This window comes from Crocodylus porosus, unplaced genomic scaffold (genome assembly GCF_001723895.1).
Source record: "Crocodylus porosus isolate Cpor-Errol unplaced genomic scaffold, CroPor_comp1, whole genome shotgun sequence".
NCBI lineage: Eukaryota > Metazoa > Chordata > Crocodylia > Crocodylidae > Crocodylus > Crocodylus porosus.
Genome location: NW_017728931.1, coordinates 33,533,499 through 33,548,232, shown reverse-complemented (window position 1 = coordinate 33,548,232; position 14,734 = coordinate 33,533,499). Strand labels below are relative to the sequence as shown.

General features: G+C 46.1%; 2 protein-coding genes across 2 annotated transcripts in view; one reads left to right on the top strand and one right to left on the bottom strand.

The window, feature by feature from the left end:
- ATP6V1E1 (ATPase H+ transporting V1 subunit E1) overlaps positions 1 to 6,044 on the bottom strand; it is a 12,575-nt gene extending 6,531 nt beyond the window's left edge. Inside the window, exons 1-4 of the mRNA XM_019544542.1 lie at positions 5,871 to 6,044; positions 4,360 to 4,425; positions 2,611 to 2,720; positions 1,704 to 1,770 (exon numbers count right to left, since the gene is read on the bottom strand). Of these exons, the coding sequence (XP_019400087.1) occupies positions 1,704 to 1,770; positions 2,611 to 2,720; positions 4,360 to 4,425; positions 5,871 to 5,903 (276 nt within the window). The 5' untranslated portion in view covers positions 5,904 to 6,044. The remainder of the gene's footprint in view (positions 1 to 1,703; positions 1,771 to 2,610; positions 2,721 to 4,359; positions 4,426 to 5,870) is intronic.
- Positions 6,045 to 8,791: 2,747 nt separating this feature from the next.
- Positions 8,792 to 14,734, top strand: part of BCL2L13 (BCL2 like 13) — a 74,163-nt gene continuing 68,220 nt past the window's right edge. Inside the window, exon 1 of the mRNA XM_019544536.1 lies at positions 8,792 to 8,907. The gene's annotated coding sequence lies outside the window, so the exon portion shown is untranslated. The remainder of the gene's footprint in view (positions 8,908 to 14,734) is intronic.

The window sequence follows — 14,734 nt, the reverse complement described above, 5'->3', positions numbered from 1 at the left end:
GGGCCCGAGGGGGGCCCAGCAGGGAGGTGGCTGTTTTGGTCCCTACTTAGGAAGACGGAAGCAAAGAAATCGTTAAACATGTTAGCTTTGCCGTCTGGTGTGACGACCAAGTTTCCCATCGTGTCCTAGTGATTGTCTTGTTTTCAGAGCCAATAAAAAAAGGAATTGTTTTTATCTGTTTAAGGAGCACAAACAAATATGGTTCTAGGCCTTTGCCCATAAGACATGTAAAAGAGCTGTGCGAATAGCTATTTTAGTTTGGTGGCTGAACTTTAGGGACATACACACACACAGAGTTAGTCTGCCCCCTTTCCCCCCTGCTTTAAGACTGAGGCTCAAGTCTTATTTCACTTGTTCCTCAGTCTGTTTTAGAGTCCATTTTTAAGGATTTTTGTAGCTTGTGACCTGGCATATTTCAGGAGGAGGAAGTGTTATGAACTATTCAGAAGCATGTGGCTGAGTCAGCTGATAGTAGCCAGAAATTCTACAGCATGGACTAATTTGGTGGAGTCAACTCTTTCAACTTCTTCTGTGCAGCACATTTTAAATCTTTCTAAATTTAACCTATATTATTAGTTTGGTTCCAGGATGAAAGAAATAAATTTTTTTAAATATAAAAATGAATGCCTCTTCTCAGAATAGCGTTATTCAAATAGGACTATTTTAATGGTTCAGAGCACTACCAAGTACCTAGGCTGTATAGACTGCCTCTCAGTCAGGACAAGAATTTTAAAGCTAGATGGGAAAGGTTCAGTACCATCTTGCTGAAGATGATATAACAGGTCCAGGGCAACATAGGAGCATGGGAGACTGCTGCCTCTTGAGTCAGTGACTAGTTGGTGGGGGGGCATGCAGGCGGTGTCCCTCGGTGGCCAATCTCACTGGTCGCACTCACCAAAAAAGTCCCATGGCCACTTCTGTTGGCGGCCCTGCTCCCTGGCCGGCACTCACAGGGTGGGCACCAACGCTTCTGCCTGCCCATCTGCCGCCTAAACAGGAAACGCAGGCTACAGGGGGTGCACGTGGACCTCTGTCCACCCCCTACATGTCGCCATCTCATAGGAGTGAGACTTGTGGAGCTTAACAGTTATATTCCCTAGGATAATTATAGAAAGTATCACTTTCCATATTTCTAGGCATAAATTGGTCACCAGATGGACCAAGTACTAAAACTTTTCATTCACAGGCCTCTACTCCATTAAATGTTGTTTTAAATCTACTTCCTGAAACATAGCCATTTTAGAATTACCACAGACACTAAGTTCTAGTTGCCTAAAACAACTGAACATTTTGTAGACTGGTTCACCCACAGTTAATTCCTCTTTTTGTACCATGTTGTGTAACAAGCATTTCCTAGCCTATGAACAAGTATCAGACACTGTCCAAAAGCAGAGCTTAGCCACAGGCTCCAAGTGAAATTTCTGGCAGAAACCATGTAGTTTCCTAGAACATCAGATAAATTAAGCTGTGAAAGCATGACACCAGGACAATTTATTAAAGCTGGGCTTCACTCTTAAATCCTTCTTAGTTGATGATAGTCTTTCAAGACAGCTAGTGAAACCGTTCTGCATGTTATGTAGGCTTGGAGTCCACTAGACTTAAATTTAATAGAAATTAAGTGTACCAGTGTTAATGGTTAGAGCAGACTTCTTAAGTAAGGACATGGAAAATCCCCTGCCCTTTTAACACAGGCATGTACTCACAGCAATAAGGTCATCTCTTGCTCTAAGGACCTTCAATCTTGCCTGATTCATCAGGTTGGACATCTGACTGCAAGTTGCATGGAAAAGTTCAATCAGTTCATCGACAACTAAACAGTGACAGTAGAGCAGTGAAATTTTAACTGTGTAGCTTGACATTTTTAAGTAACACCATCATTTTGAACACAAGCCTGGTTACTTATCTGAATCTGCTTCAGGAGCAGCAGCAATAAATAACTTACTAGAAAGGGTAGCTTGCTGAATGACAACAAAAGCAAAAAAAAAAGTTACTTAAGAGACAGATAACTGCTGAGATCAGCACAATAAAATAACCTGCATCTAAGTTATGAAGCATGTCTGCTAGATAGCGGTGGAGGGGGAGACCCTCTAAATCACAGCTGCTGGAGTTCTCAGTAGATTACTGTCTTTAGATCTGGCTTGGTACCAAAACCAGCCACTGTCCAGTATCTAGAAACTTGCCAGAAAGCTCCCCCACCCACACATGCTCAGATGCTTCAAAGTTCTTTTCTATACTCATGCTATAAGACTAATTTTTCTTACCAAAACACTCCAGCCACCCCAAAACCTCCCTTTATTGGACTCTGTTCTCCTGCATGGAGCTGCAGTGCTTGGTCAGCACTACTTGTTGCTTGAACAGTTTCAAGTTGCAGTTTACCAAGGAAAGCTATAAAACAGCAACAACACTGGGGCTGCCTGCAGCTCTAAGATTATATTGCCTTATATCACAGCCATGAAAGTTTGTTCTGAAGTGAAAGTCTGTATTCTGCAATACTTAGTGGATTAGCTACACCATCCCCATTTGCTAGGGGAAGATTTTATTTGTATATCTATATAATGGCACGTTGAATGTTTAGGTGCTGAAGTAGAACAGGCAGCCTAAGCAACTTACATTTTCTTTTGTTGTTCAATTTGTTTCTCCTTCTTTTCATAGTACTCCATGATTTTCAGTCTCTGTGTCTGCACGAGCCGACCCTTCTCAATGTTGAACTCTTCTTCTGCCTATGATGAGAGTCCGAGTTGAAATGAAGCTGACTCCACAAGAGTTTGGAAGGATGCTCAGTTTATTCACATCAATAAACTAGAAGCAGGGGGGATGAGAATTATGGCCCTAACTAGACAAAGCATTTACTTAAATCTCACTGTCGTCAAAGGGACTTAGGTGTATATTTTGCTAACGTAGGGACTTTGTCACTATTCTCCAAACAGAATATTGCTGAAGCCACACTATTTATTTTTTCCTCCAGATTTTGTTTCTAAACAGGCGAAGATATATAACTCAAGCATTACCTAGTGAGCAAATACTGGTGTGCTACCTAGCAGCAACCTAAAGTTCAGTTCAGGACACTTAAATAAACATAGGCTAATCTTTGGAACTGGAAAAGATATGGAAAACAGACACCACAACAGTATGAATCACAACAACATGTGGTAATTTGACAGTTACTACAGCCTGTATAGTACCCTTAAACTGCTTACATTTAGAGGTTACTTATACAAGGCTATAGGCAGGAAGACTTGCTGCTTTTTTAGTGCAGTCCACTAACATATATGTAAAACAGGCCATGAAAGTGGGCAATATTAACGATATCCAGCTATAGATGTGCAAGGAGTCTCAACTGGTGACTAAAGAACATCACCTTTATTTAGAAATAAGGGGGGAAAGAAAAAAAAACATTTCTAACATGTATTAGTGTTTAACAATCAGTCTAATTTCAACAAGACTTTGGCATAATATAGCCAACCATGCATTTAAAAAAAAAAAAAAAAAAAAAAAGAAAAGCAAAAACAAAAGCTGCCATGACATTTTATGAATCTATCAACCTTTTTAGCACATGACTATGCCACACAAGCTGGCCACTATTATATTGGTTCACATGGAGAGGGTTGAGTATGCATTTGCTGAATGCAAGACAAGGTAGGTGCCTGGTTTTTGCTTTCATCCCTTAAATTTAAATCTGGTTTTAGTTCATCAACATCTGTAAGACCACAGCTGGAACTAAGACGGTAGTTGCACAGGCTTATTGTTAATCCCATCATGGTGCCTGTTTATACACCAGCCATCACCGAAATGAGGCAGCCAACACTGACTTGCATCTTTTTATTGCACTGCAAGTCTATAAGAACACATGGCTAAAAGGACCTTCTTTTGATTTAGGAGAAGGTAGTCCCCACTTAAGCCACAATGGAAAAAGTGAGAATGAAAGCCAAATTAATTTTCAGAAAGAGTTCTGGATAAATCTTAAATACAGCTTGGAGTGATCACATTCATTTGTTTAAGAACCAATAAATTTCAGAAGCAAGTAATTTAATCCCATCTGTCTGGGGCAAAAAGTCCCAGTTTATATCATCATCAGATCTCCTGCTGTGTTGAATCAAAAAGTGTTTTTCCATTCTAATACCTTCACATGTAGGCATTCACAAGGAGATGTGGAAACAGCATCAGCTCAATTAGTTTGATTATGCTACTCTGACATTAACCTAATTCAGTATCTTACATTTTGCTATGCAGTTACTGTGTGTGTGTGAAGCAAGTCAGTGGCCTCATGGAAATATTGTAGGCCTGTTTAAGGGGTGACTGGAAAGCTAGTTAGGACATCGCACATAATCCTTTTTGCTGTTCCACATGTGATATTTTTACCTTAGCATCTATTTCTTCAGCCTTTTCATTAGCTTCCTGCTCAATGAAAGCCATCATATGCTTGATCTGTAACAGCAAAAAAAGCAGTTATATTTTTTGTAAGAAAGCACTCAAGAGAAGCAAGCTTTTTGCCCCACGAACTCCACAGTACTCCCCCCCTCTCATATATAGTAGCATTGCCTTCACAGAAAGGAAGTCTTCCCTACTGGCAAACACAAAAGTCACCACATAATTAAGGAACATTTAGATTAGAAACAAAAAACTGAAACCTGATCTCAACAGCCTCTATATCATTGCTCCAAAATAGTATTGGTACAGCCCCCCTGGGCTACAAGAAGGGCCAGCTGGGCAGTCTTTTAAGTGACAAGTGTCCATACACAAAGATGTGTTGAATCATTTGCAACCGCTTCCCATGTCTCTGGGTTGGTATTGGAATCATCACAAGTTAAGGAATTACAGTATTTGAGAACAGTTGATGTTTCTTAGCAAGCGCAGAGCTCCCCTCAGACCAAGCACAAGTTTTGACTGCTTCAGAGAGAAGAAAGGGACCTGCAGCGAAAGTGAAGGATTCATGAACTTTGAGGATCCAACCTAAGCTTGTAAGTATTTGAGAATTGATGGCAAGTCGCTGAGGATCCGCTGCTACAGGACTGCAGGATCTGTCCCAGAACTTGGAAAAGAAACAGACCTTTGATAACACCAGGATTAGAACAGCTGCTCAGGGAACCATGCCTGCCAACTCAAGAGAGCTCAGGGCGACAGGGCTGTGACAGGGCTGAGCAAAGCAGGCACTACCTGTGACGCAGTGATGATCCCAGATCACAAAACACTCTGAAGTGTATTTCGCCTCTTACTGAAACACAAAAAGACCTCCAAAGAGCGAGACTCTGAATGATGACAGCCTTAACAAGTGCTACAAGGTGCATTCTTACAAGAAATTAATTTCCGCTGAAGTTGGAAGATCTTTCACAGGAGAGTTTCCTATGGGAAGAGGACTAGTGTTCCCTCCCGCCACAGGAAAAGGGGCATCTTTCTTATACCATCCACGGGGATTTACATCTGCTACATGAGCTGCAGCTGGCGCTAACCAGGGTCTGCCGAACAAGGTAAGTAGGTATGAATGCAACTCTCCATGGAGAAGTACTGTGAGACGCTCTAGAAACCCTGGACACAGTTAAGAAGAGGCAGTTTCCTGCTCTGTCCCATGACCTACATGGCAGCGACATGGTCAGTTTACTGTAAACTGCATTTTCATTTCAGGGGAGGGTGGGGGAAAAAGGCAGTTACAGATGTCAGGTGCGACTGCAGCAGCAGCTGCCGCTGGGGGCAGTGACCTCCTGGGCTCCTTTCCACAATTGCTGGTGCCCACTCAAACCCGTTTTTATTACAAAGGGCAAGCGCCGTGCTCAAGGCCTGGTTGCACGTTGATCCTGGAGAGTCCTGACGCCCCTCGCCCCTTTCCCCCCAGCCTGGTCCCGGTCTCGGTCCTGGCCCCGACCCCGCGCCGGCACCTGCTTCTGGACGTCGGCATCGCTGAGCGCCATGGTGAAGCGGACGGTGACGTCAGCAGCGGTTGGCGCTGGGAGACGGTTGGACAGCAGTTACGGACTCCGGGCCGGGTACTGAATGGAATCGAATCCGGTCGGGGTCACCGCTGCGGCCTGCGTCACGCCGGCCCCGCCCACAGCTACGCGCGCCAATGGGAGCCAAGGGAAGGCGGAGCCTAGCTGCGCATGCGTGCTGCCGGCACCGAATGGTTTCGCCCGCCTGCCCTGAATGGTATGGCCTGCACGTGATCTGGCGGGCCTGGAGGAGAGCGAGGGCCGGCGTAGCTGGAGATACCGCGGGGCGGGCAAGTCCGGGGGCTGCAGCCGGCGCGCAGGGGTACGAGGTATACCCGGCCAAGCACGGCAACGAAGCTTGTATCTGCAGAGCGGTGTTGCCAGGCACACGATAATTATCAGATAACTTCAACCCTTGTAGGATGTACCATCAATAAGTGTTCAAAATCGTGTTGGTGTAATAGAAGATATTATCTCTACTACGAGCCCTGATTGCTTTTTCCTCTAGACCAATATGGCTACAATCTGCATACCTGAGAAAACATAGGATATTTTTTGAGGCAGTGAATTGATGCAGCAGATGCAAAAACCAAGTCACTCAGGGAGTCTTAAATGACTTTTGGGCTTGCTGCCGGCACTTCCTTATGACTGCTTGCCTCAAAATAAAGAACTGCTTCAACTTTTATGACCCGGTTCTCACTCTCTGGCATTTTACAACCAGCAATATAAAGTATAAAAGAACTTGTTTGCATAGTTGTCCAGTGTAGGTGATTTGTTCATCAAATATGAATCAGAACTCATGGTAGAGGTGATATCTTTTATTAGACCACCTAGATTTTTTTTGCAAAAAACAATTCTTTAATTTCAAGCTTTTGGGCACAAGCAGCCTTCTTCAGGCATCGAAGAAAATATTGTAAACATTCTCCTGAGTAGAAATGAAAGTTCATATTTCATAAGAGAGTTGGAGGTGTGGTAAAATCTCCTGTTTGGAACGGTTAATTTTATATTCAGCAAATATGATACTTTTGAGTTTCCAATGTGATGATTTCATATATAAGACCTAGCAGTGGTGCTGTCTGAGATGCCTTTAGGCCAAGAGATGCTGGAAAGTCCCAAGTAGAGAAGGAAGGAGGAGGAGTGATGTGGTTATACTAGGATGAAGAACTGCACGCTCTGGGTTTGCATGATTTACACCTTCAGCACCAGTCTCATCATAGCAGCACTTGAGGGATTTCAAAAAAATGCCTTATGTCTTGCTGGTATTTGCTTATTTTCAATCATTCCTTATCCAGGTTTGGAACCATTTGCTGAAAGTTTGCCCTTGCTCAGCCTGTTCAGATTAGAAGCAACTTTTCCCTGTTCACCAATGCTAGTTACTCTGTTGCAGGCTAGCTTACTGGTCCAATTAGTCCAGCAGTGGTATTGTACACCTTGGTGAGGAATGGAGTGCGTCTTATCCCCCGTGCAGGGGGATGGGTTCTGTTTACTGCTTCTTTCTGGCAGTGCTGCCAAGCTGATTACCTTAATTCATCTAATGAGATGATCATGCAAAAGCACTTGGCAGCTATTTAAATTGATCTTGTTTACCTCTGTGAAAGTTACAGTAGTTGCCAATTAAAAATCGTATCTTAACAAGAAATCTTTTACAGGGATTGCTAATGTCAAAAAAGGGTGTTCACTGTAACATGGACATACGCACCGTCCTTTCAGATAGGTGGTACTTAAGTCCTCACCCTCCAGAGTTGCCCTTGTCTTGCAGCTCTCTCCTGGTCTCATGTTCTGTCAGCCCCAACCTCCGGGCTGCCCCTTGTCTTTCTGTCCCCTGCGATAACTGCCAGGCAGGACCTGTAGGCAGCTGTATCCTAACCAGTCCCTCAGAGCAGCGGTTCTCAACCTTTTGCACCTTATGTCCCACCTACGTAAGGTCAAAAAATCCTGGTCCCCCCAGTCGAAGAGAGGGGGGTGGCCTAGGGGCCAGTCGAAGAAGGGGCGGGATCCCCAAACGGCCAATCGAAGCGCGGAGAAGCGAAACCGGAAATTCCCAGCGGCACTTCCGGTTTCACTGCCGCGACCTGGGTCTTACCGGTTGAGAAACCCTGCTTTGACCAGGAGTGGAGGCGGGGGGACCTTTGTTTGAAAACCTGTTTCTCTGCAGGGCTTTTTAATAAGATCACACAAGTGTTGCATGTCCTAGTCCCGCCCACTCCCCATGCATACACGCTGCACATCCCAGACGCGCACACAGGCGTGTTGTGTTCGTTCCCCCGCACACAGACGTACTGAATCACATACACACACTCTCTCTCTCTCTCCTTGTCCCAGTTCCGCGCACGCATACGCTCCTTTGCCCTTATCCGCTTGCGTTGGCCTGTCCAGAGGTTCCGCCGCCCTCACACTGCACCCGTTTGTAAGATAACATCCATAGAGACTCCCAGCTAGCACCTCTACCCCACACACGCGAAGACGACGCTGCCAGGTCCTGAGCACGCAGCCAAGCCTAGCGGCACCGCCAGGAACATGCACAACAGCCAGATCCCCTAGGGTAAGCGTGTTAAGGCTGCCACGTCCTGCAGGAACAACGAGCTACAGCACCGGCGCCTCACGCCCTCTCCTGGGCACTTATGTCACGTGCCGCCCGCGGAACTCGGCCCTTACACGGCGGCTCCCATTGGCCGCCGGCCACAGTGACGCATCCGGAGCTGGAAACCGGCTCCTGGCACAGGAAGCGGGGGGGGCGGGATTCAGCCGTTCCGGCACGTGCAGCTGCTGGGGAGTCACATGAGCTCTTCCGCTCCTTCCTCCGCGCCGTGGGCCGTGACGCCATGACGCTGAAGTGACGCCATCTTCCTCCTCCCCCTGCCCCCCCCCATCATGGCGGCGGCGGCTGTAAACTAGGGCAGCTTGCAGCGCCTGCCGCACGCGCCGGCTCGCGGCAGCGCTCGCTCCCGCCGCCCCTCCCCCCGCCCGCCTACCTCGCGACACTCAGGTGAGGGGAGGGGACTGGGAAGGCGGCCTCGCGCGCGGGCGCCCTCCCGGGGGGAGAGAGAACAGGAGGGGCCGCCGTGGCGGCGACACTCGGAGGGGGAGCCCTGCGCCCGTTGAACCGCCACTCCCTGCCGCGTGCCCTCGTGCTGCCCCCACGTGACTCCTGCGAGGGTGGGGGAGCCCTCAGGCCTCAGTCCTGCAGCGGACAGGGTCCTGGGGCCGTCCCCTCCCTAGCCCTTGGAGCACCCTTTGGGGCTTGGCACTATTAGGGCAGCCTTGCCTCGGGCCCCTGCCAACCCCCGGCCCCTGCCAAGGCAGTGGGCAGCAGGCAGTTGCTGGGTCAGGTGACACCTGATTGTGGAGGCAAAGCTGCCTGTTGTGGACCTCCCAGCGCCCGTGTGGCCGTGGGCATGTGGAGGTGCCAGCCTGCAGGTGGGGGCTGCCCTTTGCCCTCTCAGTTGCCTCAGGTGCACTTGGCTCCTGCGAGGTCCTCTCCAGGCTTCTGGATCTCACCTGTTGCCCAAATAACTCAAGGCGAGTTCCCAAAGCAACTCTGGTGCCAATTGGGAACCCACTGTTTGAGCTGACACATTCAGCCAGCTCTTGAGAGGCATGAATGGCATCGCTGGCTGAATGAAAACTTGTTTATTTTTTCTGACGGTGCTGCCCTGATGAGCTTGCGACAGCTTATCAAGGGTGACAGTGTGGGGCCAGAGCTGGAAAAGGTTGAGAGCCTGTGCCTTACCTTCATCCTGCTGGTGTTTTCCCTCCCTCAAAAAAAAATCGAGCTTTGTTTATGGAATGGTGAAATGAAGTGAACATTTTAACTAAAATCACAGCCCAAAGGTGGGACTGCCATAGAGCCTTTTGCTCCTTTCCAGTATCTCAATCTATTAAGTGTCACTTGAGGAATAGTAATGGATGAAATATTGATTCATGTTTTCAGTACGAGCTGGGAAGTTTAAACTGAATTTTCTTAATGTCCTAGAAACAGTTAGCATATCTTAATGCCCATTCCAGGCAGTAAGTGGCAGTTCCTCGGAGGGGTGCGGTTACTTATTTTCTAACTTCTACATAAGTTGGCGTCATGAGGAGCCCTAGCAGTTGGTTTCTGAGAACAAGTTTAAACAAGTCCACACATGTAGTTTCGGTTCAAAATTTTTGTGCGTTGCTTCTAGTTAAACTCATAGAGCATTTTGCTACCTTGGTGTTTGTTCTGGTACGAGGTGTGATTTTTATGGGTGTTATATCGCCTGTAAAATTCACTGGGATTTGATACTTGGTATGTAGAAATGCCATGTAAGTACGTTTGTAAATTATGGGGAGGTGTCCAGTGTTATAAGTGAACTGAGAGTCAAACTAATTTCCAAATGTTATAAGGTCCCGGAATTGTGGAGTATTTTAGAAATGTGCTGTCCTGCTGTGTTTTCACTGCAAGGTTTAACTGCAGTTATCTGCTCTCCAGTTCACTTTCCTTGGCTAGCCTGGTTTAAGTGAGAATGGTCATGCTGTGGAGTATCACCCTAGCAGGATAGAGTATTATATTTGCAGTATGGAGTGATTTTTATTAGCAGCTGATGACTTGCACCAATTTGAAGTGTAGCTTGTATCCCCCTGACAGGACAGTCATCTCAAATAAGATGCAATACAGAAGTTATAACAAAGTATTTTCTCAATGAAGGCTGTTCCAAGAAAATTGAATGGTACACTATAAGGATATTAGCTTTTTATAATACTTCGTGAACATGGCAACAAATAAGTGTATTTTGCTAGTTCAACTGTGTATGGCAGATCTCTGACCCTAAATAGATACTCATGCATCTTGGTGCCATCTGGCATATTGTCTTTAAATGCAGAATATTAATACAGTTGTATTTTCTCTTGTAAATTATGGATGGCAAATATGTAGCTGAAGGTGCACTAAGATATCATCCCATAGTCAGGGGCTAAATTTTATCAGTCTCTTTACCAAAAAATTGTAGCTATTACATTAGAGCGTAGCTTTTGTATTTCCTCATACTGTAATTGATGCATGACCCTGCTGTAGATTAGTGTGTGACAGGTCGCATGAGGAAATGTCAGTATGACTGGCCAGCCAACTTTGCCTTGCTGAGCCATTCAACCAGCTTGAAACAGGTAAGAGGATTTTTTTCCTTTGGGCAGAAATGTGTTGTGAAAAGGATAAGGACACATTATCTTGAATAGATGTAGTGTTTTTTGAGGGATCCAGGGCATTCAGGAAATATGAGAGCCATTTACCATAATGAATTTAAGCCATTTATTTTGATAAAGAGTTGTTGTTCTTGTGTGACTCACTTGCACCAACTTCTTGTCTTTGCTTTTAAGATATATGTTACTTATCTCCCTTTGCTTTAGCAATGATGTCAGTTTTGATAAACCTTTTCTCTCTCCTCTAAGTGTATCTATGCTTTTTCTTCCTGTCTATGCAAGGAGTGCTCTCCCTCTGTCTTCTAAGTTGTTTGGCTTGTCTTTAAAAATCATTTCTGAAAATTGACCTTGTCTGAAATGCCTACTCTATAAAATCAATATTTTCTGTGTTCTTTGCTCTGTAAAAAAAAAAAAAAAAAATCTTAACTAAATCATCATGATTAAATTGAATAACTACATTATTGCATTGTAGGCCATTCTCAGCAATGGCCAATGGTTCTGAAATATCCCTATTCTCTGAAGACTGAGCCTGTCAGTGAAAGCTCAAGATTTTTATTATTTTTTATGCAGCTGTTTATTCCATCCTCCATTCCAGTATTTGAGCATTTTCCAGGAATGTCTTAAAATAATTAGACTCTTTCACTTGTAGCCTATTCTTTTTCTCATGTATTTATTTATTACATCTATGCTGTGCTCCACAAAAAGCCATGGGGAAACTTTTTTAACTTTTATCTGAACAGCCTATGTCAGAGCTGTGTAGCTGAACATACTGAAATATTTTTGAATTGGGTCTCAGTCTGATTCCAAACGCATGGAGTTACCTGTGTTTGCTTGGATTCCTGTTTTTTGTATGTCAGTAGGTTCTTCCTCCTTCCTCTTTGTTGATCCAAATATTTAGTTTAAGGACAGTGCTTTGTTACTTGTTCAGAATTGCTTTTGGATAATACTGAAGCACTATACTATGTATTGGAACTGTATTGAGCAAAGACTCCATAATTTGTTGAGGTACATTTGTTTGGTGGAGAGTGACATCTTTCACGATAAGCATAAAAATGAAGTCCTAAGAATTGTTTGATGTTTAAAAGAGCCTTGGGATCTTTAACTAAAAAAATACAGTTTATAGTTGGTGTCCTGGCCTAATTCAGTTAAGCATGTTTTTGCTTACTCCATTTGCTTTGCAGTTTCAGTTTGCTGTGGTGTTTTTTTTCATCTAATGTAATGTACCAAACTATAGCAGCATAGTGATTTGTACTGCTGCATCCCTAAAACAATGGAATTTTATTGGTGGATGAACATTATTTAGAATTTTATCTGTAAAGCACTTTCAGATGAAAGGTGCTATGTAAGTGTAAGAAAATTGCTGTGAGACGAAATATAACTGTTGACTCAAAAGCCATTAAACTTATATAGTTTGGTTAGAATCAAGTGAGCAGCAGAGGAGCCAGTTATCAAATATATCTTTTAAAGGATTTCAGGATACTATTAAGTACCCAAAAAGAAGAATTGTATAGTTGAGTCTAGAGGTGCACCAATATATTGGTTGCTTATCGGATCAGCACTGATTAAAAGGAAATGACATTGACTATTGACTTTTTTTGCTGTTGTAGCTAATAACATTTTCCAATAATTATGCCTTCTAGCTAGGGCCCCAGATGCCTAGGTTCCCTCTTGCCTGTGGGGCTGAGGCCCCTGGATGCCTGGGTTCCCTCCTGCGACCTAGGGTGACCCTGGATTCATCTCCTCACTGCCGGGCTGGGCTGGAGTGGAGTGGAGCAGCTGCTGTGGCGTCTCAGGCACTGGTGCGGCACAGACTACAGGCTGGGGCTGGGACAGACACTGTAAAAGGTGCCAAATGCCACAAAGATGTGACTGAGGTGGAGCTGACTGGCCCAGCTCAGAGTGACTTAACCCGCAGTGCCTGGAGGTTTGTGCGCCAGGGCCTAGGGGCAGAGCCTGTCAGGGACCGAGGCAGCTGCTACCCTTCCCCACCCCCCCGTGTGGAGCAGGGTTCTTCCCTGGCCTCTCAGCCCAGCTGGGTCCTGCCCTTCCCAATGCTGGATCCATTCAGTCTCCCATGTGAGACATGAGAGCTTACCTTGCCTCTGGCAGGGCAGCACCAGGAGTGGAAGGGGCCGTTCCCTTGCTGGAGTCCAGCTCCTAGGACCTGGGTCCCGACTGTGAGGAAGAAATTGCCCGATTTCTCCAGGCCTAGAATGATCCTGCAGCCTTGCCTTGGGCAGACGAAGGAGAGCGGGGAGCCTGACCCAGAGACCACCCAGTCTGGCTGGGGTGGCCACCATTCCAGTACTCATTCCACATGGTTCCTGGAGCAGCTGCTGGATCAGCTGTGCTAGGGGAATGAGATAAGGTCTGTGGGCCCAATCTGGTCTGCATACTGGCCCTGCACTGATGACTCGGGGGCAGTACTGGGGGCCAGATGGTAGAGCTCCATGGGCCAGCTCTGGCCCTTGGGCCGTATGTTTAACACCTCTGACCTAAAACTTAAAAAGTTCTGTTTCAAACCTTTTTTTCCCCTTTCTCTTTCTTGCCTTTATTTGAGGTCTGACTCTTCTTTCTGGCCCTTCTTGGGTGTCTTATTTTGGCTCTTGACCTTCTGTTCTTTGCTGCTCTTCTCATCTGACTGCTTATAAAGGGAAATATATAAAAGTGCTAGGATAGGGGCGGGCAGTTATTTTGGGCAGAGGGCTGCTTACTGAGTTTTGGCAGGCCATCGAGGGTCACGTGACCGGTAACCAGGGGCAGATAAATATTAATTTTCTAAATTTTTTTTAGGGGTCCTGCGGATCAGATAGAATGACCTGGCGACCCACATCTAGCCTGCGGGCCACATTTTGCCCACCCCTGTACCAGGACATGGAATGTTCATCAGTCCTATGTCGCTGTTAGAGAGATCTGCATTTCTGTCTTATCCATTGGTACTAAGGGACAGTGCCTGTGTAAGAAATCCAGTTCTCCTAATCAGCTGCTAGAAGGAAAATTGTTCTCCAGGGCTCCCAAAGAAAATGGTATTTCTTTTCTCTTTCTGACCATGTGCTGTCTTCTGCTTCTGTTAGATCAGGGGTTTTCAACCTTTTTTAACAAGTGTCCCCGTTCTGGTGGTAGTGGCTGGTCATGGAGCAGTGGGGTGGGGAGGGGGGCTTTCATGTGGCTGCCACTGCCACCCACTGCTGCTGCACACCACTTTCCTACAGCCAGTCACATGTGTGGCTCTGCGGGCTGCTGATGGGCTTTGCAGCAGCCTGTGGATCTGCATGTGTGACTGACTGTGGGAAAGTGCTGTGTGGTGGTGGAGTGGGGCAGTGCATGGCAGTGTGGGGTGGTAGCATGTGAACCCCACTGCCCCACATCTGTCTGAAAAGAGGCACCACTGCCCTTTACCCCCCCGCCCTGTTCTTGAGAGCAGGCACAGAAACACGCTCCCACTCACCCTGCTATTCAGACCCTTTGCGCCTCACTGCTCTTGCAGATCTGCAGGCAGGGTGTGGCCACGATGCCTCCTCGCTACTGGGTATTGACTCAGGGCAGCAGCCCAATGGTCAATCAGGAGAGCGAGCTGGGTTGGGAAGGCGTGGTAGTGTGCTGTGTGGGGCTGGTGGTGCCTGGCATGCCCCTCCCTCACGCCTGCGCAATGTGTGGGA